We start from the raw sequence: 23,206 nt of genomic DNA on the forward strand, positions 1-23,206 counted from the left end.
AACGTACGGGAGCCTGGGCCCAGAGCTGGAAGGTCTCCATGTGCATCGGGCCCAGGCCCTGGAGCTCATCCTGGAGCTCCTAGGCTGGCAGAGATGGTCGCAGTGGTGACCTGGTCATTGTAGCAATAACAGCGTGGGAGGGGAGTCTGTGGCAGAGGAGACCAGAAGTTCAAATGGAAGCAGAGGCTGTCCAGGCCAGCATCGGGGATGGCAGCAGTGAGGCTGGAGAGGACATCATGAAAGGTGGTCCCATGGAAGAGCAAGGCAGCTCTAAGACTTGAAGGGTTTCCCAAGGCTGAGAGTTCTTGCCTTGGAAAAGCTTTGCAGTTAACTTGCAGTGAGATTGCAGTGTGCATGCAGCATGTACATACCCACACATAACCACATACACGCAGTACCTGCACGTCCTCCCCCTGTCCCAGAGAATGCACATTCTGAATACCAAGACTCTGCCATCCCTGTTCTTCTGCGTTCGTTCTTTTAGAAAAGTTCTGGACCTTTGTGAAGTATGGTTTGGGAGAAGAAAACCAAACGAAGGAGCTTGAGTCCAGGTCGCCCTGTTCTGTTTTGTAGGACTTTGTGTTTTATGCTCCCCGCCTGAGAATTAACAAGCGGATCCTGCAGCTCTGCATGGGCAACCATGAGCTGTACATGCGCCGCAGGAAGCCCGACACCATCGAGGTGCAGCAGATGAAGGCCCAGGCCCGGGAGGAGAAGCATCAGAAGCAGCTGGAACGGTGAGCGTGGGAGGCCGGAGCAGGGGCCTGTGTTCTCCCTGCTCAGCCTCCGCCAGCCCTGCCTGCCGGGGTAGCCGGTGCCTGTCAGGTGACCCCGGTGCTGATCAGGAGAGCCTGGTGGAATGGAACCCAGTCGCCACACTGGGATCTTCCAGGCCTTTGTCTCTGGGCAGTGGCTGTGATGCTGAGCCTGGTGTCAGCCCTGGAGCGGCTGCTCTGTCAGGTGGCTCAGGCTGGCAGCAGGCCAGGGCAGCCCTGAGGATGCCAAGTCCATCCTGGAACTGCACACACCCGTGAAGTGTGTTGACCCCTTACTTCCCTGCCAGAGTCTAAATCTCCCTGTGCCTCTTTCTCCTTGTACTAGGCAACAGCTGGAAACGGAGAAGAAAAGGAGAGAAACTGTGGAGAGAGAGAAAGAGCAGATGATGCGCGAGAAGGAGGAGCTGATGCTGCGGCTGCAGGACTATGAGGAGAAGACCAAGAAGGCAGAGAGAGGTCAGGAGCCCTGGGGCTGGTGCTCCATGCCGGGGCATGCATTTCCACAGAGAGGCAAGGCCCACACCCGCCACCCACCCACCGGGAAGGAACCTCTTCCCAAGAATGAGTCCCACAGTGCAGACTCGCAGCAGAATTGACAGCATGGTTATTTGGTTTGGAAAATGATTCTGTACTTCCTTAACTTTGGTGCTAATTGTTGTAAGATACCGTATTTTAAAATTTCCCTAGACCTTTGAGGTAAGAGCTAAATCACCCAGTTTCCCCGATAAGGACATTAAGGTTTGGTGTGGTACAGTGACTTGCCCACAGTCCCACAGACCATGAGTGACAGGGCCGAGCCAGTCTTCCCCTGCACAGCTCCAGTCGACAACCCCAGCAGCTGGGCCGTTACACAAGGCATCACAGATGCTGTGTTCATTGGCAGCCCTTAGCACACATGGGGAGGGCATTTCTGTGTTCTGAGTGTAGGGCACCTGCACATCGGGCAGCTGGCCTGGGGAGAGGAGCACCAAGACCGGTGAGTCAGGCATGCCAGGGAATGGGCGCCTGGCTGGGGTTGGTTTCTAGCCATATTGAGGAAGTTGTCATGGAAATGACAGGAATGAGCTGTGAAGTGCTTTCTTCCAGGGTCACTGGAAGACATCCCATCGACCTGTGACTTGGTCCAAGGCTCTCTGGCTTTTTGGGTGGGAATAGAAGGTGGGGGCTCCGAGGTCCCTGGGCTGAGGGATTGAGTGGCTCTGGCTTTGTGTCTTCTCAGAGCTCTCAGAGCAGATTCAGAGGGCCCTGCAGCTGGAGGAGGAGAGGAAACGGGCACAGGAGGAGGCCGAGCGCCTCGAGGCTGACCGCATGGCTGCACTGCGGGCTAAGGAGGAGCTGGAGAGACAGGCGGTGGATCAGATAAAGAGCCAGGAGCAGCTGGTAGGAATCGCCTGAGTTTCAAGATGCTGAATTATAGAGAGGATGCTTCTGAGGATGGAAAATGTGACACCTGCCTTGTAATAATTGTCATGACTGGAAGCTGTAAGCTGATCTGGGGGCCGAAGCAGCTGACAGGGAAGGGGCTAGGCTGTTGCCAGAGTCACCCATAGAAGGTGGGTGTGGGCATCCAGGAAGAGACAGCAGGGGTGCACTATGGACCCTGCTGGCCATGGGTAGGAGGGACTCGGGTGTCACAGTGGAGGCTGCTCATTCACAACCAGACTGTCAGAAGGGTTCCAGAACTCACTTGAACTTGGCATTCCCTTCCCAGGCTGCGGAGCTTGCGGAGTACACTGCCAAGATCGCCCTCCTGGAAGAGGCGCGGAGGCGCAAGGAGAATGAGGTTGAAGAGTGGCAGCACAGGGTGAGTCTGTGCAGGGGAACCTCCACGTGCCCATGGCACGTGTTGTCCACTGGCTGGTGGGGCCCTTCTGCAGGTGGGGTAGGGGGTGGTGGTTTTACTCAGCAGCCAGGTCCCACTGGAAGCTTCTGGGATGTCTCATGATCCTCTGCTGATACCAGCTGTACTGTTGAAGTAGAAATCCCCAAAGAGATGGGTCTGAGCTTATACATGAGTCAGCGCAGCTGCTGGATTCGTGGAGAGAGGGAGGACTTCTTTCACCCACTTTGCTCCCCCGACCCTGACTGTTCAGTGCCTATCTGACAGCCTGGTCAGGAACTGGTTTTAGATCAAGTTACATATGTGCCCCTTGCAATGGGGTCACAGTGCCAGAAACATGTTCTCCTGTTGGTGGTATATACAGTGGGCACCATGGGAAGATCCAGGGCCTTGGAAGTCTCCAGGCTGGAGCGAGAGCCAGGCTCTGCCGCTCATCAGCTTGTGTGACTGGGGGCTAGCAGTGTCACCTCTCTGAGCCTCATTTTCCTCATTGTAGAATGGGAGCAATACCCAACTCGTAAGGTCCCATGCCCAGGACCTAGCACAGACCCTCTGGCCCATCCTTCCCTCTCTGTGGTGCTGCCTTCTGAGGACTTGTCTCCCTGCTGTCCACCGCTGCTTCTACCCAGCATCTCCTTGCCTCTGTTCAGCCTATTCCTGCTGCCAATCTGTATTGTTCTGTTCTCACCCGGCTATAAAGAACTACCTGAGACTCGGTAGTTTATAAAGAAAAGAGGTTTAATTGACTCAGTCTTTCATGGCTGGGGAGGCCTCAGGAAGTTTACAGTCATGGCAGAAGGTGAAGGGGAAGCAGGCATGTCTTACATGGGGGCAGAAGAGAGAAAAGCAAAGGGGGCGGGGCCAAACACTTTGAAACCATCAGCTCTCACTCAGAACCCACCCACTAGCATGAGAACAGCAGAGGGAAAACCACCCCATGATCCAATCACCTCCCACCAGGTCCCTCCTTTGACATGTGTGGATTATAGTGGGAGATGAGATTTGGGTGGGGATGCAGCCATATCACCATCCCAAGTAGGAAGCAGAAGACTTTGGTTTCTTAGGTTTTTGGAGAAAGTACCTGTTAAGAGTTAAGTGAGGAGAGCTGGCTACAGAGCAGCTCCACACCAAGCTTGACTCCAGGGCTGGGATGGAGGCGGGCCGGACTGGGCGTGTGTGCAGGTGGTGAGCAGGAGAGCACTTGATGAAGACTATGGCACAGGGGGAGGCTAGGAACAGAGCCCGTTACTCATGCTAATTGCCAGAGTTGTTTTTTTTCCCCAAAAAAATTATATACTGTCTAGAGTTATAGACAGGCTCTGGCATCACAGTTCCCCTTCCTGTCTTGGACGCAGAGGGTTGTAAGCTCCACATGTACCCTGAGGGGCTCCTCTGCGAAGCCACGGCTCACCCCATTCAGTGCTGCCTTAGCCTGCTGGGACAGAGGGAGGCGACATTCTGTTCTCATAGCCAGGAGGATGGGACCTCTGGGTGGAAGTCCTCACCTATTAATTTGCTTTCCAAAGGCCAAAGAAGCCCAGGATGACCTGGTGAAGACCAAGGAGGAGCTGCACCTGGTGATGACGGCACCCCCGCCCCCACCGCCCCCCGTGTACGAGCCAGTGAGCTACCATGTCCAGGAGAGCTTGCAGGATGAGGGCGCGGAGCCCACGGGCTACAGCGCAGAGCTGTCTAGTGAGGGCATCCGGGATGACCGCAACGAGGAGAAGCGTATCACCGAAGCGGAGAAGAATGAGCGCGTGCAGCGGCAGCTGCTGGTAAGGCCCAAGGGGTTCTGTGTCTCCAGGGGGCCTGCTTCCCTCTTGCAGCAGATAGACTTGGGGAGAGTAGCAATGGGAGTCAGCCCCACCCAGCACCCCCCTTGCGGGGCCAGGCCATATGGGGAGGAAGGGACCTAGCAATGCTTCTTAATGTTGCAGACGCTGAGCAGTGAGCTGTCCCAGGCCCGAGATGAGAATAAGAGGACCCACAATGACATCATCCACAATGAGAACATGAGGCAAGGCCGGGACAAGTACAAGACGCTGCGGCAGATCCGGCAGGGCAACACCAAGCAGCGCATTGATGAGTTCGAGGCCATGTAGTTGCCAGGCCAGGACCGAGGGCAGAGGGGCACTCGCAGCGGGCGCTGCTGTCAGTGCTGCCAGCCTCGTCACGCTTGTGTCTTTAGTGCTCCAAGTCTAGGAACTCCCTCATCAAATCCCAGTTCCTGTAAAAAGCGTTACCCAACAGAAACATTCTGGGCTGGGAACCAGGGAGGCGCCCTGGTTGGTTTTCCCCAGTTGTATCATAGTGCCAAGCAGGCCTGATTCTCGAGATTATTTTCAAATCACCTCCTGTGTTGTGCTGAAAGCAGGACTGATTGAATTACGGAAAATGCCTGTAAAGTCTGAGTAAGAAACTTCATGCTGGCCTGTGTGATACAAGATTCTGTATCACTAAAGGAAACCGCGGCATGGCTTCCATCTGTGCCATACTTCCTCTGCATTTGAAACGAGCTCAAATTGGTTTTTGATTTTAATTTCTATGAAGGATCCATCTTTGTATATTTACATGCTTTGAGGGGTGAAAATTATTTTGGAAATGAGACAAGCATTCGCACACACGATGATTCCCTCCTCCTGTCACTCCACGCAGCTGGCAGAAATCACAGTGGTCACCAGCATGAGCGGCAGAGGAGGACACTTGGATAAATTTTTAGTTTTGTTGGTTTTTTTGCTTAACAGGTGTATAAGTAGTTTTCTGACTGATCAGCTATATAGTATTTATATACAAGTGATAATACAGATTTGTAACAAACATTAGTTTTAAAAAAAGGGAAAGTTTTGTTCTGTATATTTTGTTACCTTTTACAGAATAAGAATTACATATGGAAAACCCTCTAACCATGGCACTTGATGTGATGTGGCAGGGCAGTCGTGAGTCACCTGCCTGCTGCAGTCACTTGTAAACAGGATTTTTATTGTTAGTGTTTTATGCATGTAACAGACTATGCACACTTTTAATTTTGTCAAATACACACATGCCACTATGACCATTTAGACTCCAGCCATGAGACTGTTCACTCACACGTGTCTGTTTCCATCTCTGCCATGGCCTTGGCAGGCTGCGGGGAAGGCAGCTTTGGAAGGTCATTGCTTCTGCCCACTCTTCATTCCTTCTTGTGCACTGCTTTCTCCTTTGCAGTTAAGACGCCATGAGCAGGTGGATTCCACGCTGCAGGCATGAAATAAAAGCTTTGCAAAGGCATGAAGCAGCATGGGTGTATGCTTGCGTGTGGGGTGGGAGGGCCACCGCCGACCTGCCTGGGCTCTGCTGTTCACTGGCCAGGTTTTGCAAGGGACTTTGACGTCCTTGGGGGTATACTGGTCAGTTAGAGCTGACCAATGCAAGGCCTGAATTCTTACCTGGTGCTCCCTGAGTCACCTAACCTCCTCTAGAAATGTTTGTTTTCCACAGGAGAGAAGAATGGCTCCAACACTCACAGGCTCCTCTGAAATGTTCCTCATAGCAAAGCTGTGACTTCTTTTGGAGGCAGGGTCTCCCTTCGGCCCTGGCTGGATCGCAGTTGTGCAGTCAGTCAGGGTTTACTGTAGCCTCCTACATCCTGGGCTCAAGCAATCTTCCCGCCTCTGCCTCCTGAGTAGCTGGGACTACAGGTGTGCCACCACACCTGGCTAATTTTTTTTTAGGTGGCAGGGAGAGGGTATCTATATCACCTGGGCTGATCTCATACTCGTGAGCTCAAGCCATCCACTGCAGTCTCCCAAAGTTGCCGGGGTTACAGGGGCGAGCCACCATGCCCGGCCTGACTTTGACCATTTTGAGCACTGGAGGACACAGGTAACAACGTTATTGAAATCTGGCCATTTTTCACATTTCAAAGAGGAGATAACACACCAGAGGCTTAGGTAACATTCATAATTGCTGTATTTAAGTACCCAGAGATATCCATAGGCGTTGAAGCCACAGGCAGGACTGCAGATGGAGACTGTTCAAGGTTTAGTCTCCAGCTGGGGCCCCACTCTGGGAGCGCACAGCGTTTCACACCTGCTGCAACCTGGAACCTTGTGGCCTTCGTGTCAGTGCAGGATGAGGGTCATGTCTGTCCACAGATTGGGGCTGGAAAGGACTTTCTGCCATTGGAGCTTCAATTGTGAGCATGTGTCCCCGCCACCAGCTGCGTCTCCCTCTGTAAGGAAGACAAGTTGGCTATGATCAGGAAGGACACCACTTCATCCCTTCTCAGCTTATTAAAAATGACCAGCCAGAAGTTTTTCACCCCAAGTCATTAAAAGGCCAACTACTGATGACACAGACACCTCCACCAGGACCCACACCCCAACAAAGCTGGCATTGAGACGGATTTGCCCAGGCATCCCCTGCTCTGCGGTGCTCTAACAAACAGCCCGGAGCTCTGGTTTGAAAGTGAGGCGAAGACTCTGGTTTGGTGCGCTGGGTCTTCACCAAGGGAGTGAATAGTCGCACACCAGCATGGCTGGCTAGGTGGAGCTGTCTCATTGAGGGCCGGACTTGCCCATGGGAAGGGATTCTTAAAGGAAGACAGTATGTTTTGGACAAAATCTGAAAAGTAGTTTAGCAGTGAGGCTTATTTCTCTCCAGTCACTGGCTCTCAGTTGGAGGTCCTTGGAGATGTGTGCAGGTGTTTTTGGTTGTCACCACGTCGGGGACACGGCTGGCAGCTAGAAGCAGCTCCAAGCACAGAACTTCACAGCAGAGGGCTGTCCACCCTGCATGCCGGCGGCGCCCTGCCGAGCGGCTCTGGACAGCATTGCTGTTTTGACCTCTTGATGAAGTACTTCCTGAATTGCCATTTGTTTGAGTTAAGCTATTTTCCTTTAAGAAAATAATCCTTTTATGATTGACGCCAGAAACAAAAGCAAATACTGTACCTAACCCATTTGGAGGCCTGTAATTTTTTGTTTCTTTAGCAGATCTAAATCTGATTTAAATTGTCAAAATACTTGGCTGCATTATGGCTCAGCTGTAGAGTAAAAACTAGACAGGAATTTCCATTTAAGGCAGGCTAGGCAATTTCAAAACCAGTTAAGTCACTGCCCTGGTTTTCATGGTACCCATTAGGATAATCACAAAGGATAAACAACGTTTGGGCCCAATAGCTCAGACTTACTTGAACCAAGTCTGGCTCCCCCAAGCAAGCGGTCGTTCATTCCAAGGAGAGCCTGGTCCCAGACGGTTAACTCCAAGCTCGACTGCCTCAGCTGAGCTGGGGATACACCACTGAAGACAAAGGAGTGTTTCCACTGGGGGCAAGCCTGCTTCTTCAGGACTGGCGACTTCAGTCTCAGTTTTTGCTGGTCTGGCAGAGTGAGACAGCTGAAGAGGGGATACAAACTCTGCAATCACTGCTGTGCGCATGGCCACCTCTCCCAAGGCTGTGCGCAGACCGGAAGCACTAAGGAAGGTGCCACGTCAGCCGGGCGTGGTGGCTCACGCCTGTAATCCCAGCACTTTGGGAGGCCGAGGCGGGTGGATCACGAGGTTAGGAGTTCGAGACCAGCCTGCCCAACATGGTGAAACCCCGTCCCTACTAAAAATAGAAAAATTAGCTGGGCGTGGTGACGGAAGCCTGTAATCCCAGCTACTTGGGAGGCTGAAGTAGAATCACTTGAACCTGAAAGGCAGAGATTGCAGTGAGCCAAGATTGGGCCATTACACTTCAGTCTAGGCTACAGAGAAAAAAAAAAAAAAAATGCCATGTCCACAACATCCACACCCTACACAGAGAGGCAGGATGGGAACCACAGGTCTCGGCACATTTCCCTTAGAGCTGAATTCTGCATCAGGTATGAAGGGCAAGTGGTGTGCGGAGGCCTCGTGCCCTCATCTTAATCTTTCCTCTGCGGTGCCTACCGCCCTGACTCCAGATACACATTATCTCCTTTTGACCCTGTTCTCAGGAAAATAAACTCAGAAAAGCTTGTCCAAGGCCATGCAGATAAGCAACAAGATTAGGACACAAACTCAGTTCTATTTTTTTGTATGTGAAACGGAGTTTTGCTCTGTCGCCCAGGCTGGAGTGCAGTGGTGCGATCTCGGCTCACTGCAACCTCTGCCCCCCAGGTTCAAGGGAGTCTCCTGCCTCAGCTTCCTGAGCAGCTGGGATTATAGGCACCCACTACCACACCTGGCTAATTTTTGTATTTTAAGTAGAGACGGGGTTTGGCCACGTTGGCCAGGCTAGTCTTGAACTCCTGACCTCAGGTGATCTGCCTGCCTTGGCCTCCCAAAGTGCTGGAATTACAGGCGTGAGCCACTGCGACCGGCCTCAGTTCTATCTTGACCATCATTTTTCCCTTATGTCACTGACAGGGAGTCTGCAATTCAATGTAATAATGAATGGTATTTGCCTTGCTTTTAGAGGGCCCAGCGCACCTACTGTGAATGAGAATGAAATGTGGAGAGTCATGCATTTTACTGTTGGTCCAAGAGGAGATGTTATGCTCAGGAAATAGTTACTGAACACACTACTTTTTCATGCTTGATTTCAAAACTGGCTTGCCAATATCACAAGAACTGATAAGATTAGGGTTTAAGGTACCCCAGCACGTACACATCCCACGAATTTTCAGAAACCAGGGTCTTTAATATTATGTGTTATGTTAGATTTTCATAGGAAAGCTAAAATAAGATGTTTTAAGTGGCTTACATTTTTTGGTATTCCCTGCAGGTTCTAGGCCATGTCGTTATGTATACTAGATCATCAGTAAATCATTTTTGATTACATTGAATACCTACCCCTTAACAAATGAGTTCAAGGTGCCATCTGGCCGCACAGGTAAATTCTTGGCTCCCAGCACTACCAAGCAAAGTTGACCATTAAGAGACAGCTGCTCTGTCCCTGGAAGGAAAGCCAGTATTCACTGTCAAAGCCATTTCTCCTGATATGTTAGAATGCAGTACCACCACCCAAAACTGAGAGCTCAGCAAGAGAATCTGCTATAGCCCTCAGACCCCAAGAGAGCAGACGGGAGTGGTGCAGTGGGCTCTACTGGCCCCGCCCACAGGCTGTGGTGCTGTGTGGTGAGGAGGAGGACAGGATGGAGGGATTGCTAACACCCTAGCAAAGAGTAAAGAGGAACCCAAAGACAAGAAAGATGCCGACGTTCAAGTCTAGCTGTAGCCAGCAGTTTGGGGGAAAGTGAGAGCCCGAGACCCTGTCCAGGGGTTGGGATGGCCAGGGGACACTTGCTGGTCTGCTGATGACCCTGTAAGCTTGGGTTGCAGAATTTCCCTTTCTAGCCAAATAGAAAGCCACTGAAATACACAACGGAACTGTGCATTCTCCCTGTCCTCCTTCCCCACCCTCCTGCTTTCCACGTTATCGAAGGAGTAAAATCTCCGTAGGGCCCCTGAGGATCTGCCCTCCTGACCTACTTCTCTTGCTGGGCAGCAGCTGCCCACGTGCCTGGGGGCAGGGATGTATCTCGTTTGAGCCCTGCAGGTACCAGTGCCTTGAGATGTGTTCTTGGTTCCATGTTGTCATGGAGCCTCTGCTCTTCAGGAGGGGCCACGGTTTCCCCAGAGACCATGCAATCAGCCCGAGAGGAATGCCTAGAGCAGTGTCAGAGCAGCGTAGAGTGGGCAGCAGAGGCCTCGTCTGCTTCTAGTCACCCTCTTCCCCCTAGGCTGTGGGCTCCAGAGAACTTCCGGGCTCACATCATCGCTCAGTAAGAGCTGCTGGAGCTCAGAGCAGGGCCATAGAAAGGAAATGCTAGAAAGTTTCCCCGCCTCTCTCAGCCCTCCTGCTGCACCAGCCTTTACAATGTCCAGGAAGCTGAGGCCACCAACCTGCTTGAGCCTCTTGGAGTTTTCCAGGCCCTGAAGGCAGGACCAGCTTAGCCCGGACCGCAAGCTCTCCATTATTCTGAGGAATGCTGTCTTCATATTTCTCCACCTGGGGACAAGAGGTACAGTTTAGGGACAGGATTCCCCAAGCCCTGAGAACCTTCTGGGCTCCTCTGGTTGTCTCAGCTCCATCCACGGATGCTTCCCCCTGACCCTTGTAAGGCAGGCGGTCTTCCTTCCCCATCTGTGGTTTCAGTCCCACCCTCCCCAACCCCTGCATGTGGATGAACAGCCCGGCCACCCCAGCAAACCAGAGCGAGATGAGCCTGAGGAAGCAGAGGGACTCGAGGGCACTGAACACCCGCTGAGACATTTCTACAAAAACCCGGACACAGCCTGAGTTTGAAAAACGGAAATGAACTCAAGCTTCCACCCCACCAAGGTCAGTAGAGATTCGTGCTGCCCTTATTCCAAGGACTGACACGGACGCTGGAGACAACACGGGGCACAGACTCTGCCCAGAGCCACAGGGGCTGGCCCCCAAGGTGTGGCGAGTCTGAGGACACCTCCTGCCCACTGAGGCGCTTCTCTGTCATGAGTGGTTTTGCCAGAAAGTGAGTAAAGACAGGGCCCGGAGAAGAGACGATCCTGAAATCCACACCAGCTTTCTCCAGTGGGGTGGGAGGAGAGGACTGGGAAGAGTCTAGAGCAGGGTGTCCACTTGTGGCTTCCCTGGGCCACACATAAAATACACTAACACTAATGATAGCTGATAAGAAAAACAAAAAAGCAAAAAAAACCTCATGTTTTAAGAAAGTTTATGAATGTGTGTTGGGCTGCATTCAATGCCATCCTGGGGCCAGGCACAGTGATTCACGCCTGTAATCCCAGCACTTTGGGAGGCCGAGGCAGGTGGATCACCTGAGGTCAGGAGTTCAAGACCAGCCTGGCCAACATGGTGAAACCCTGTGTCTACTAAAAATACAAAAAATTAGCAGGGTGTGGTGCCAGGCGCCTATAATCCCAGCTACTGGGGAGGCTGAGGCAGAGAATCGCTTGAACCCGGAGGGACAGAGGTTGCGGTAAGCTGAGATCACACAACTTCACTCCAGCCTGGGTGAAAGAGCAAAACTCCGTCTCAAAACAAACAACAAAAACCAAAAAGCAAAGCTGTCCTGGGCTGCGGGTTGGACAAGTTTGGTCTAGATACCTCCGGTCCACCATGGCTCCCCTGGAAGCAGCCCTCTCAGTCACCCTCAGAAGCTCAGGACTCCTGGGAGCCCATGTGGGCCAGCCCATCTTCCTGACCCTTGGGTGCCAAATGAGATATGGCTGCCTCCAGCCTTAGTGGCCAAAAACCGAGCCAGAATCAGAGGCCGGGGCAGGCCTGTGGGCAGACTCACCACCCAGCTGGCCTTAGGAAGGATGCCATGCTGTCTGCTCCTCACCCACTTGCCAGACCAGGCTCGGTCTGATGAGGCCTGGAGGCCGCCTGTCCTATGCCAGGCTCTGCTTTTTCCAGGCCTTGTCGTTGAGCTGATGGCAGAGGTGTGGGAGGCAGGGTGCATGGGGGATTCTGCCTCTGACAGAGGGAGTCCAGGCTGGAAACTCAGGGTGTCCCAGAGGAGCTGACGCTCTTCTGAGAGATGACAGAGGGGGAGTGAGAGGAAGCCATGGAAGCTGGACGCTTCGCCCACCTGCAGCGCGGCCGGGGCAGTAGCAAAGGGACACCAAGGCTGAAGATGAGGCCCAGAGACGGCAGGAATCCTGAGCTCCAGGTCCTGGAGGGGAGGCCGCTTCTGGTTGGGGTAATCAGGAGGTAAGCTTTGAGTCGTCTTGAGCTGACCTTGGACAGGGGGTGCATTCCAGGTGGGCACTGGGTAGGGGAGGTCTGAGCCCAGATTCCGACTTGGGGGAGTCAGCACAGGCAGTGTGAGTGTGGACGCTGCCTGGAGGGGCAGGGAGGGGGCGGACGGCTCACCGGGAGGCCTCGGCTTCACCCACTGGTAGCTGAAACCAGAGAAGCTTCCCGGCAGAGACACTGCGAATCCCAGCTGCGCTGGCTCCAGGGAGGAAAAGAGAGGCCAGATGGCCCTTGTGCCCTGTGTCCAGGCTGGAGCAGAAGGCTGGGCCCGCTATGGGCCCGTGGCTGAGGGGAGTGGTCCAACCTGCTCGGTTTTGAAAGAGATGACGGGAGCCCACATTTTTTTCTCCCTCCCGGTCTCACGTGAACTCTCCCCGAGTCTTGGATCTGGACATAGAAAAGTGCAAAGCAGCGTCTCCAAGAAATGCTAACCTCTCTCCAGGGCCCCTGCTCCTGCCTTGACAGCCTGGGGGAGCAGATCCTAAATCAAATCCCGTCAGCTCCTCTGACCCACCCTCACGTTTGCCGTCTATCTCCCTCTGCGCAATTCCAACATGCCAGCCAGAGCGGCCTCTGCCTTCCCGGTAACATTGGGTCCAGCGACTTGTCACCTGTGATTGTTCTGAGAGTGCCTGGGGTTGAAAGGTTAGAAACGACACACTGTAGCCCCCAGGGGGACTGCATGGCTGAGGGCGGTGCCCCCAGGGAAAGGCATGGCCTGCTTCCAGCAGGTCAGCCACCAGCAAGGTGAGGCCTCCGCCCGGTGAAGCCAAAGGCCCTCATCCAGTCTGACCTGTGTGTGATGCTGAGCCTGGGGCTGTTCGGGTACCTGAACACAGCTGAGCTGGTTAACACACACCCTCAGCCCACCCCACCCTGAAGAAAGTAACTATTTGAAAGTCACAGCGGGTCCAAGTCTCGCCAGGTACGTTCTATCTTCTGGGATCTCTCTGAAAAGTGATTTCTGTCTCACAGTGGGGGTGGAGGGCACTCTGTGCAAAACCAGACATTACCTTGGCCCGGAGCGGATGCCAGCGGAAGGACTGTGTTGTGCTGTCTTCAAAGTCCCATGTGGCCAGAGGAATGATCACTTCTCCAAGAAACACTCTCCGGGCCAGCGCACCCAGATGCCACACCGAGACCTGCAGCCGCCGGGTCACCAACTGGGCGGGGGCCACCTGATACTGCAGAGGCAGAGCAAAGATAGTCAGCTGGGCTCCTGGGGCCCACGATCCTAGGGTCCCCATCTCTGGGCCCCACCTCCCAGGGCCTCACCTCCCGGGGCCTGCGCAGGCCTCCCTCCCACAGGCTGAGTCCAAGACGCGGATTCAGCCAGGGACCCGATGTGGTTAGGGTGGGTGAAGGTGCTTACAGCCAGAGTGGGATGGGGGTCCTCTCTCTTCTCAGGAACCCCCCAAACAACTCCCTAGGTGCCCAGTGCTCTGCCTGGGGACAGGCTAGGATGGCCCAGGTGGCCACTGAGCCCCTCCCACCCCCAGTTCTCAGAACAAGATGAAAGTCCCTGTCCAGTCCACACCTACTAGAAATCAAGCCAAAGTCTATGCTGACACAGGAGCTGAACTTGCATCTGGCCAACATTGCACCCAGCCAGGCTTGGCCAAAAATACTGAAAACAGGGCAAAAAATACGAAAAATTTGTATTTTTTTCTTTTTTTTTTTTAGAGACAGGGTCTTGCTATGTTGCCCAGGCTGGAGTGCAGTGGCTATTCACACAGGGGATCCCACTACTGATCAACACAGGAGTTTTGACCTGCTCTGTTTCTGACCTGAGCCAGTTCACCCCTCCTTAGGCAAACTGGTGGTCCCCCGCTCCCAGGAGGTCACCCTATTTATGCCGAACTTAGTGGGGACATCTGATTGGCATAGCGCACTACAGCCCAGAACTCCTGGACTCAAGCGATCCTCCAGCCTCAGCCTCCCGAGTAGCTGGGACTACAGGCACATGCCACCTCGCCTGGCTGCAAATTTGTATTTTTTTTTTAAGCAAAGCATGAACTCCCCCTCCTCCATTCCCCCGACACCACGTGTTTGCCCTGGATGGACAGGGCTGTGTCCAGGCATGCAGGGCCTGTGCTGGCTTGGCAGTGGCCAACACGATGTTCTTACTGTCCATACAGGGGGCTCCTACACACCCAAGAGTGACGAGAGCGCCCCTTCCCCAGCCCAGCGTGGGTTCTGCCCCACAGACACTGGAAGCCAAGACCCGTGAGTGACACCCAACCCTTCCCGAGGTGTGGCTGACTCCACCTGAGCCTCTGAGGGCCTCATTTCTAGCTTATTAGTTGGATTTTCTCAATAATGAACAAAACCTACAAGCTACTGAACGCTTATTTATTTCATACCAAGATTTTTAGATGCATTGATCTTTTAGCTTTCACACACACCCTATGAGGTCAGTATCATTCAAACCATTTTGCAGGTGAAAACAAGCAGCTTGGAAATTCAGTGACCCTCCCTCAGTCTGGCAGCCGACACTGCAGGCCAGAGTCACGTGCACTGACTGTGTCCAGGCCTGAGTCTTGCTGCTGACCTCTGTGGCCCACGCTACCCTCACTCCGGCGCTTGTCTGGGGTTAGAGTGGTGACTCCTGGTGACACTGGGCTGTCGCTGTGAGGCCGGACTTGCTCCCACCTGCAGCGGCTGTGCGGTTTGTTTGCGGTTTATCCCCTCATGCCCACCTTCACCCATCTTTCCAACTGAGGGACAAAGTAGAATAAAACAGGAACCGAGACGCGGTAACTTCTCTCCTTCGGCCTCTGCAAACAGAAGTGAGGTGCAGCAGGGCCGCCCCCGTCCCCTGCTCTGTTGGGGCTGCCTGCAGGCTCTGTCCACACCTCTGATGTCCGCAGGGCAGGCACTCATGGCTCAGCTGGCCAGGCTGTCTCCCTCAATTCATTCCTCCCTTCCTTCCCCACTGGGATGGCTTGTGGCCGTGAAGATTGGAATTTCTTGGGTCACATTCCCTTTTCTCCTGCCTTTGACTTTTAGCCAGTTTTCCCTCAAGTCCATGGGTCCATTTCTTTTTGGGGAGACAGGATCTCACTCTGTCACCTAGACTGGGTGCAGTGGTGCAATCTCAGCTCACTGCAGCCTCCACCTCCCAGGCTCAAGCAATCCTCCCACTTCAGCTTTCCCAGTAGTTGAGACTATAGTTAGGCATCACCACGCCCGGCTAATTTGTAGATTTCTGGTAGAGATGGGGGTCTCCCTACATTGGCCAGGTTGGTCTCGAACTCTTGGGCTCAAACCATCCACCCACCTCAGCCTCCCAAAGCTCTGAGATTACAAGCGTGAGCCGCCACACCGACTCTGCCCCGAGTTCACTCTCTGTCTATAAACTCTGAATTGACGAGGTTATTCCCTATAGTCCAGCTACACTCCCATCAGTTAGTCCAGGCAGCTGGACAGCCGGCTGGCGGCATCTGCTGCCCTCTGAGAGACGAAGAGGTTACTGGAGTGGCACGCCACTAGCAAGGTTGGGCTCGTGCCCCAAGGCAGCTCCCTCATCTCCAGCCATGTGTGCGCGACACCCAGGCTGCTTCTCCTGGGCCCTTACCCATTGCTTGCCCCTTCCTGTCAATAGGACTATTCCCTACTGCAGATCGAATCTGCCTTTTCAAACCAGACCTATTTACCAATGGCCTGTTAGGACCACAAGGCTTGCTCCAGACTCAGCTGGGAATGAAGCGTAAGGATCATTCACAAGCAGAGCCGAGCAATGACCGTCACCCAGTGAGATCACGTCATCCTCCAGGCCTCCAGGACAGTGGTCTCAAATGGGGTACAAGTCTCCCTGGGTCCAGAAAGGCTTGCCAAGAAGTACGCTGCTCAGAAAACTTTGAGGATCCATTTCTAGATTCTCACGTTTGACATGCACTTTTCTCAAAACTGGCTGGAGACAGTTCTCACAGCCTCTTCCACCTGAATCGTCCTCTGATGGCTCGCCCCAGGTCGCACAAACCTCCTAGGTGCCACACAAAGGGGTGATTGTGATTGGAAATACTGGCTTCTGCGAGACTTTCAGTGATGGATCTGCCTCCGTGGCTTCCCATCCTTCAATCTTATGTGCATTTCTATGAAGTATGAGGCTGGTGGTGTTGGGACGTTCTGTGTTTAGGATCGATTACAGATGCTGATTCTTTTAATTGTATCTGGAAAGTTTCTCAGGACTATAAAATATTCACAACATTCACAATATCCATGGATAAGACCCACGGATAAAAAATTTTAAGTGATATCTTTGAGATTCTGTGTGCATTTTAAGTAAGGTAGGTAAACCTTTTAAATCCAACCATATAACTAAATATTTATCTAGAATACAGTCAATATGAAATGTTTATCTCATTTCGTAAAGCTATTTAACACAAAATACCTTAATTAAACTTCTGTTGAATAACTGGATCTCTGATTAAAATGTGTGAGGGGAAAACACAGTTTTTCACAATTCTTCTAGCAGGCACACGAGCAGAACCGTCTGAAGACATTCTCTGGTGATGTGCTGCTACGTACTGACTGGTCCCAGCACCAGGAGAAAGGCCCCGCCCACACCTGCTTAATCAAAATCTGCATGTTTTAAAAAAATCCCCAGGGTCCAAGTACAGCTGCATCTTAGAAATAAGAAATTTAGGCCAGGTGTGGTGGCTCACACCACCTGTAATCCCAACACTTTGGGAGGCTGGGGTGGGCAGATCACCTGAGGTCAGGAGTTCGAGACCAGCCTGGCCAACATGGTGAAACCCCATCTCTACTAAAACCACAAAAAAATTAGCCGGGCATGGTGGTGGGCACCTGTAATCCCAGCTATTCAGGAGGTTGAGGCAGGAGAATAGCTTGAACCGGGGAGGCAGAGGTTGCAGTGAGCTGAGATTGTGCCACTGCACTCCAGCTGGGGGACAAGAGTGAAACCCCATCTCAAAAATAAAAGAAAGAAAAGAATAAATTTTTAAAAAATGTAAATCCCCACGGCATAAATTTTGAGAACTGCCAGTCCTTTGTGGCTTTGAGCTGTATTTCTAAGGACTCTCTGGGTCTCAGTTTCCCTTTGAGTAAATGAGGATTCTAATACTTACCCGGCCAAAGTAGAGACACAGGAAACAAGGGCTATTATTATTTAATGAACTCGGGGCTCCGTGCCAGCTGCCCAGATGGCCCCTGGCTGGCAGCTCACAGGCACCTCTGCTTGCCAAGAAAGACAAACAAAGCCCTCTCCTGTCACAGGCATGAGACAAGGGGACCGATGGCTGCCATGCCTCGGCGGGGTAGCCTCCACAGGCTGGACTATCACCCCCACCCCAAGCTCAGGGCCGCCACAGCCAGCCCTCAGACACCAGACCTCAGCTGCAGCCTTCCACCCAAAATCAGAGCACGTGGCCCCGTCTCTGCCCTCAACCATCAATCACATTCCTCAGTATCATAGAAAGTGAAGACCCAAACAATTAAGGGTACATTTAAAAAAATAATAAAATGAGAAGAAACCTGAGTTTGTCAGAAATACAATAAAGGGGCACTTTCACAAAGACAGTAACTCAGGAGCTTCATTTGCAGGGCGCTCTGTTTGATAGAAACATTCGCTAAGACAAACCAATTTTCAAAATTACCCTATGCCCTGGTGTTAGCCTGAGACAAAGAGACAGCCAGGTTCTTTTTCACCATCTTCTCAGAAATCATTAATCAAAAGCCATTCCTGAGTCTGGCAGACTCTGCACTTTTCCTGTACAAAGGCTGACATTTATTTTCTACCAACTTAACACTGATTGACAGAGCCACAGAGAAACATACAGGTGTCTGCATTATATCTAACTGAGTCAAGAGTTTGAAGGCACCATTCAGTGGACTCTGCCCCGGCTGCCCCACCTGGGCTGGGAGGACTCCGCACAGGGATATCTAGCCAGCAAGTACCTGCAAGGTCTCCTGAAAAGTCGGGTCCACCGTGTTCCTTTGGACTCCAGTCTTGCGCTTTCCCTGGGAGGATCTGTCGGGCAGCAGATAGGTCTTCACATACCTAGGGGCCAAGCACAGTGGGGACAGAGAGAGAATTCAGGGAAGGGGGTGCATAAAGAGTCCGGGGGCAGCAGAACCCACACCCACATGCCAGCATTTTCTTTTTTTTTTTTTTTTTGAGACGGAGTCTTGTTCTGTCACCCACACTGGAGTGCAGTGACGCGATCTCGGCTCACTGCAACCTCTGCCTCCCAGGTTCAAGCAATTCTCCTGCCTCAGCCTCCCAAGTAGCTGCGATTACAGGCATCTGCCATCATGCCCAGCTAATTTTTGTATTTATAGTAGAGACAGGGTTTCACCATGTTGGCCAAGCTGGTCTCAAACTCCCAAACTTGTGATCTGCCCGCCTCAGCCTACCAAAGTGCTGGGATTACAAGCGTGAGCCACTGTGCCGGGCCGGACCAGCGTTTTCTTTACCAGGCTTCCTGCTGGAATTTTTAAGTTGGTAGAAAGGGCTTAATAGCCTAATAGCAAGCAACGTTAGTGCTGGGTAGGCAGCTTCTGAATCACGAAGTCTATGGTCAAATGCTGCTACATAACCCTCTGGAATATTCCTGGGGGTGGGAAGCTCATCCTGCCTTCCTCAGGCCCTACTCCATTTGGTGAGGATGATGGAACCAGAGATTCTCTTGCCTGCCTGATGTCAAGGCCATGAGCCCAATTCCTGTCCCTCTGCCTCCACCTTCACTTTCCACCACCCAGCACCTGCACAAGAAACATAAGTGGAAGCGGAAAGCATATGCCTCGCACTGTGCCGTCTCCTTGCAGGGGCCTCCAAGACTCGGCTCCTCCCAACCGCTGAGCAGCAGCATTCTGCTGAGTCTAGAGGTCGCACACAGCACAACAGATGGCTCCATCTGCACTCACCCAGCATCTGAACGCCAGGCAGAGAGGAGGACATGTCCTGTCCTGTTCTAGGCTGATCCCTCCACACAGGCCCCTACGCTGCCCTTCCTGGCTCCTCTGGCAGCCTCAGTGATGGCGATGCCCACCGCCCTCCCTACCAGCAGCAGCCCAAGCCCCTGCTCCACAGGCTTGAAACAGGCTCCACTTTTCAAAGTAAAAGAGCACAGTGAGCCTCCCTACCTGTGCCCTTCTGTAGCCCCACTCTTGGCCCTCTTCATCCCCCTTGGGAAGCTTTTTGTAAAAATACTCAAAACTGGCCAGAAGGCCAGGTACAGTAGCTCACACCTGTAATCCCAGCACTTTGGGAGGCTGAGGCAGGTGGATCACCTGAGGTCAGGAGTTCAAGACCAGCCTGGCCAACATGGTGAAACTCTGTCTCTACTAAAAATACAAAAATTAGCCAGGCGTGGTGGCATGCACCTGTAATCCCAGCTACTCAGGTGGCTGAGGCAGAAGAATCACTTGTACCCAGGAGACGGAGGTTGCGGTGAGTCAAGGTCGCACCACTACACTTCAGCCTGGGCAATAAAGCAAGATTCCATTTCAGAAAAAAAAGCACCAGGCACAGTGGCTCAGGGAGAATCCCATAAGCCAGGAGTTTGAGATGAGCCCGGGTAATATACGGAGACCTCATCTCCACGAAAAATTTAAAAGTCAACTGGGTGTGGTGGCGTGCATCTATAGTCCCAGCACCTATAGTCCCAGCTTGAGGTAGGAGGATCACCTGAGCCCAGGAGGTCAAGGCCAAAGTGAGCCATGATCACGTCTTTGCATTCCAGCCTAGGCAGCAAAACGAGACTCTGTCTCAAAAAAAAAAAAACCTCAAAACTCCCTATCTCTAATTCCCCATAGTTCATATGTAAAACAGAATATATCAAATATACCTATACGGTTGGAAGCATTATAATCAAGTGCACACCCGTGTACCCGCCCCCACCAGCTTAGGAAAGAGAACACTACCAATGACTTCCCCATCATAATCCTGCCCGTAACCAGGTAATAATCACATGGGATTTTATACTTATCACCCCCTTGGTTTTCTTTATGGTTTTACTACTTTGATGTATCTCCTTAAACAATGTACTGCTTAGTTTTCCCTGTTTTTGAACTTTTATATAAATGGGATCATTCTGTAACTTGCTTTTTTTCACCCAATATTATGTTTGGGATTCATCTGTGTTGCTGTAACTGCTGCTCATTCATCTCTAATCCTACGTATTATTCCATTAAATGAATACACCACAAGTCATTTATCCTGTTGATAAACATTTGTCTTACATCCTAGTTTTTCGCTCTGCTCATGGCGCACATGTGCAAGCATTTCTCTTGGCGTATAACCAGCAGTGATGGGTATATGCCCCTTCAACTCTCCTAGATGATGCCAAATTACCAGTTCAATCTCTTTAACAGACATAGAGTTATTCAGGTTTTCTATTTCATCTCACGTCGGTTTTGGCAGTTTGTGTCTCTTGAGAATGTGTCCATTTCAGCCAGGTGTGGTGGCTCATGCCTGTAATCCCAGAATTTTGGGAGGCCAAGGCAGGAGAATTGCATGAGCCCCAGAGTCTGAGACCAGCCTGGGCAACATAGTGGGACCTCATCACTACTAAAAAATTTTTTAAATTAGCTGGGCATGGTAGTGCACACCTGTGATCCCAGCTACTCGGGAGGCTGAGGCAGTAGGACCACTTGAGCTCAGGAGTTTGAGACCAGCCTGGGCAACACACTGAGACCTCATTTCTATTACAAGAAGAAAGAAGAGGGAAGAGGAGGAAGAGTCTTTCATCTAAGTTGTTAAATTTATTAGCACAAAGTTTTACATAATATCCCCATATTATACTTTTTATTTTTTTTGAGACAGTCTCACTCGGTTGCCGAGGCTGGGGTGCAGTGGCACAATCTCGGCTCTCTGCAACCTCTGTCTCCCAGGCTGAGGCAATTCTCCCACCTCAGCCTTCTGAGTAGCTGGGATTACAGGCATGCATCACCATGCCTGGCTTATTTTTTCTGTATTTTTAGTAGAGATAGGGTTTCACCACGTTGGCCAGGCTGGTCTCGAACTCCTGACCTCAGGTGGTCTGCCCGCCTCAGCCTCCCAAAGTGCTGAGATTACAGGTGTGAGCTACCACACCTGGGAGAATTCTTTTTAAAATCTTAAATTTAGTCTATAGAGTTATCAGTTTTATTAATCTTTTCAAAGAACCAAGATTTAAGTTCATCACATTTTTTTCATTGTTTTCTATTTTATTGATTGGTGTTCGTTCTTATCTTTGCTGCTTTCATCCTTGCTTTAGAACTAATTTGTTCTTCCTTTCTAGCTTTTTTTTTTTTTTTTTTTGAGAGAATCTTGCTCTGTCACCCAGGCTGGAGTGCAGTGACATGATCTCTGCTCACTGCAACCTCCACCTCCCAGGTTCAAGTGATTCTCCCGCTTCAGCCTCCCTAATAGCTGGGACTACTGGCACACACCACTACGCCTGGCTAATTTTTGTATTTTTAGTAGAGACAGGGTTTCCCCATGTTAGCCAGACCAGTCTCAAACTCCCGGCCTCAGGTGATCCACCCACCTTGGCCTCCCCAAGTGCTGGGATTACAGGCATGAGCCACAGCGCCCGGCCTTTTTCTAGCATTTTAAGGTGGAAGTTTAAATAATTCATTTTAAACCTTTCTTCTTTTAAATATAAGCACTGCTTTAACTGTATCCCTCAAATTTTGAAATTTAAAAGTCAGGGAATACTTTTGGGACAGACTATTCCAGTTTTCCTGAGGTAGATGGTACAGGAAGAGTAATAATAAAAGCTAAGACTAGAAAAGGAGAGAGTCTGTTACAAAGGAGCCGTAAGGGCTATAGAAATGTGTACTTAATCCGTCTGGTACGAAAGAGCTACTAAAAATTTCAGAGCAGAAGAGTTCGATTAAATCAACAATTGATTTATTTTCCCATCATCATTCTTTAGCTGTTAATTAAAACACTATGCCCGAAGTTTCCCATGTAAGGAAAAAAAAAAGGCAAAAATGAGGCCCCTGCCTTAAACTATATATAGAAAATCCATTTCAGTTGTTATGTGAACAGATCTAAGCATGAAAAAAAAAAAACTATTAGAAGAAAACAGAGAACGGATTTAAACTCTTCGATGCCACAGGAATTCTACAGACACGAAAAGCAGAGAGTTTAAAGGAAAAGCTTGATAAATTTGATATTACATTTTTTTTTTTCTTTTTTGGAGACAGAGTTTCACTCTTTCACCCAGGCTGGAGTGCAGTGATGTGATCTCGGCTCACTGCAACTTCCACCTCCCAGGTTCAATAGATTCTCTTGCCTCAGCCTCCCAAGTAGCTGTGACTACAGGTGTGTGCCACCATGCCTGGCTAATTTTTTGCAATTTTTAGTAGAGATGGGTTTTTAACATGTTAGCCAGGATGGTCTTGATCTCCTGACCTCATGATGTGCCCGCCTCAGCTTCCCAAAGTGCTGGGATTACAGGTGTGAGCCACCCCGCCCAGTCAATATCAAATTTTCTACAGTAAAAATCATAATAAACAACTTATAAAAGAAGTTACAGCTGGGATAAAATATGTGGAATACATATAACTAATACATTTTTAAACCTCTTTAAAATAGGTTTAACCATCAAGGTCATGTCCTCACAAAATTAAAAAATAGGTTTAACAAAAAACCTCTGGTGAATAAATAAAATGATAAACAATCCAGTAGAAAAATGGGAGGCCAGATGCAGTGGCTCATGACTATAATCCCAGAGCTTTGGGAGGCTGAGGTGTGAGGATGGATGGCTTCAGCCCAGGAGTTTGAGACCAGCTGGCAACAGAGCAAAACCCTGTCTCTATAAAAATAAGTTAAAAATCTAGCTTGAAAAAAAAAAGTTAAAAATATAGCCTCCTAAGTAGCTGGGATTATAGGCATGTGCCTCCCAGCTACTCAGGAGGCTG

The 23,206-nt window shown here is 51.0% G+C and overlaps 2 protein-coding genes across 10 annotated transcripts in view; one reads left to right on the forward strand and one right to left on the reverse strand.

The window, feature by feature from the left end:
- Positions 1 to 5,886, forward strand: part of EZR (ezrin) — a 55,719-nt gene extending 49,833 nt beyond the window's left edge. For all 3 annotated transcript variants that reach the window (XM_064360493.1, XM_064360494.1, XM_064360495.1), the window contains 6 exons: positions 574 to 737; positions 1,102 to 1,232; positions 1,996 to 2,156; positions 2,488 to 2,580; positions 4,143 to 4,394; positions 4,557 to 5,886. In XM_064360493.1, coding sequence (XP_064216563.1) covers positions 574 to 737; positions 1,102 to 1,232; positions 1,996 to 2,156; positions 2,488 to 2,580; positions 4,143 to 4,394; positions 4,557 to 4,721 — 966 coding nt within the window. In that variant the 3' untranslated portion in view covers positions 4,722 to 5,886. The remainder of the gene's footprint in view (positions 1 to 573; positions 738 to 1,101; positions 1,233 to 1,995; positions 2,157 to 2,487; positions 2,581 to 4,142; positions 4,395 to 4,556) is intronic.
- SYTL3 (synaptotagmin like 3) overlaps positions 4,648 to 23,206 on the reverse strand; it is a 111,184-nt gene continuing 92,625 nt past the window's right edge. For all 7 annotated transcript variants that reach the window (XM_064360488.1, XM_064360489.1, XM_064360492.1 and 4 more), the window contains 6 exons: positions 18,251 to 18,353; positions 13,345 to 13,515; positions 10,471 to 10,576; positions 9,418 to 9,520; positions 7,790 to 7,995; positions 4,648 to 6,829 (listed from right to left, as the gene is read on the reverse strand). In XM_064360488.1, coding sequence (XP_064216558.1) covers positions 6,720 to 6,829; positions 7,790 to 7,995; positions 9,418 to 9,520; positions 10,471 to 10,576; positions 13,345 to 13,515; positions 18,251 to 18,353 — 799 coding nt within the window. In that variant the 3' untranslated portion in view covers positions 4,648 to 6,719. The remainder of the gene's footprint in view (positions 6,830 to 7,789; positions 7,996 to 9,417; positions 9,521 to 10,470; positions 10,577 to 13,344; positions 13,516 to 18,250; positions 18,354 to 23,206) is intronic.

The sequence above is a fragment of the Aotus nancymaae genome, unplaced genomic scaffold (genome assembly GCF_030222135.1).
Source record: "Aotus nancymaae isolate 86718 unplaced genomic scaffold, 86718_ANA_hifiasm-v0.15.2.pri h1tg000040l, whole genome shotgun sequence".
Taxonomy (NCBI): Eukaryota; Metazoa; Chordata; class Mammalia; order Primates; family Aotidae; genus Aotus; species Aotus nancymaae.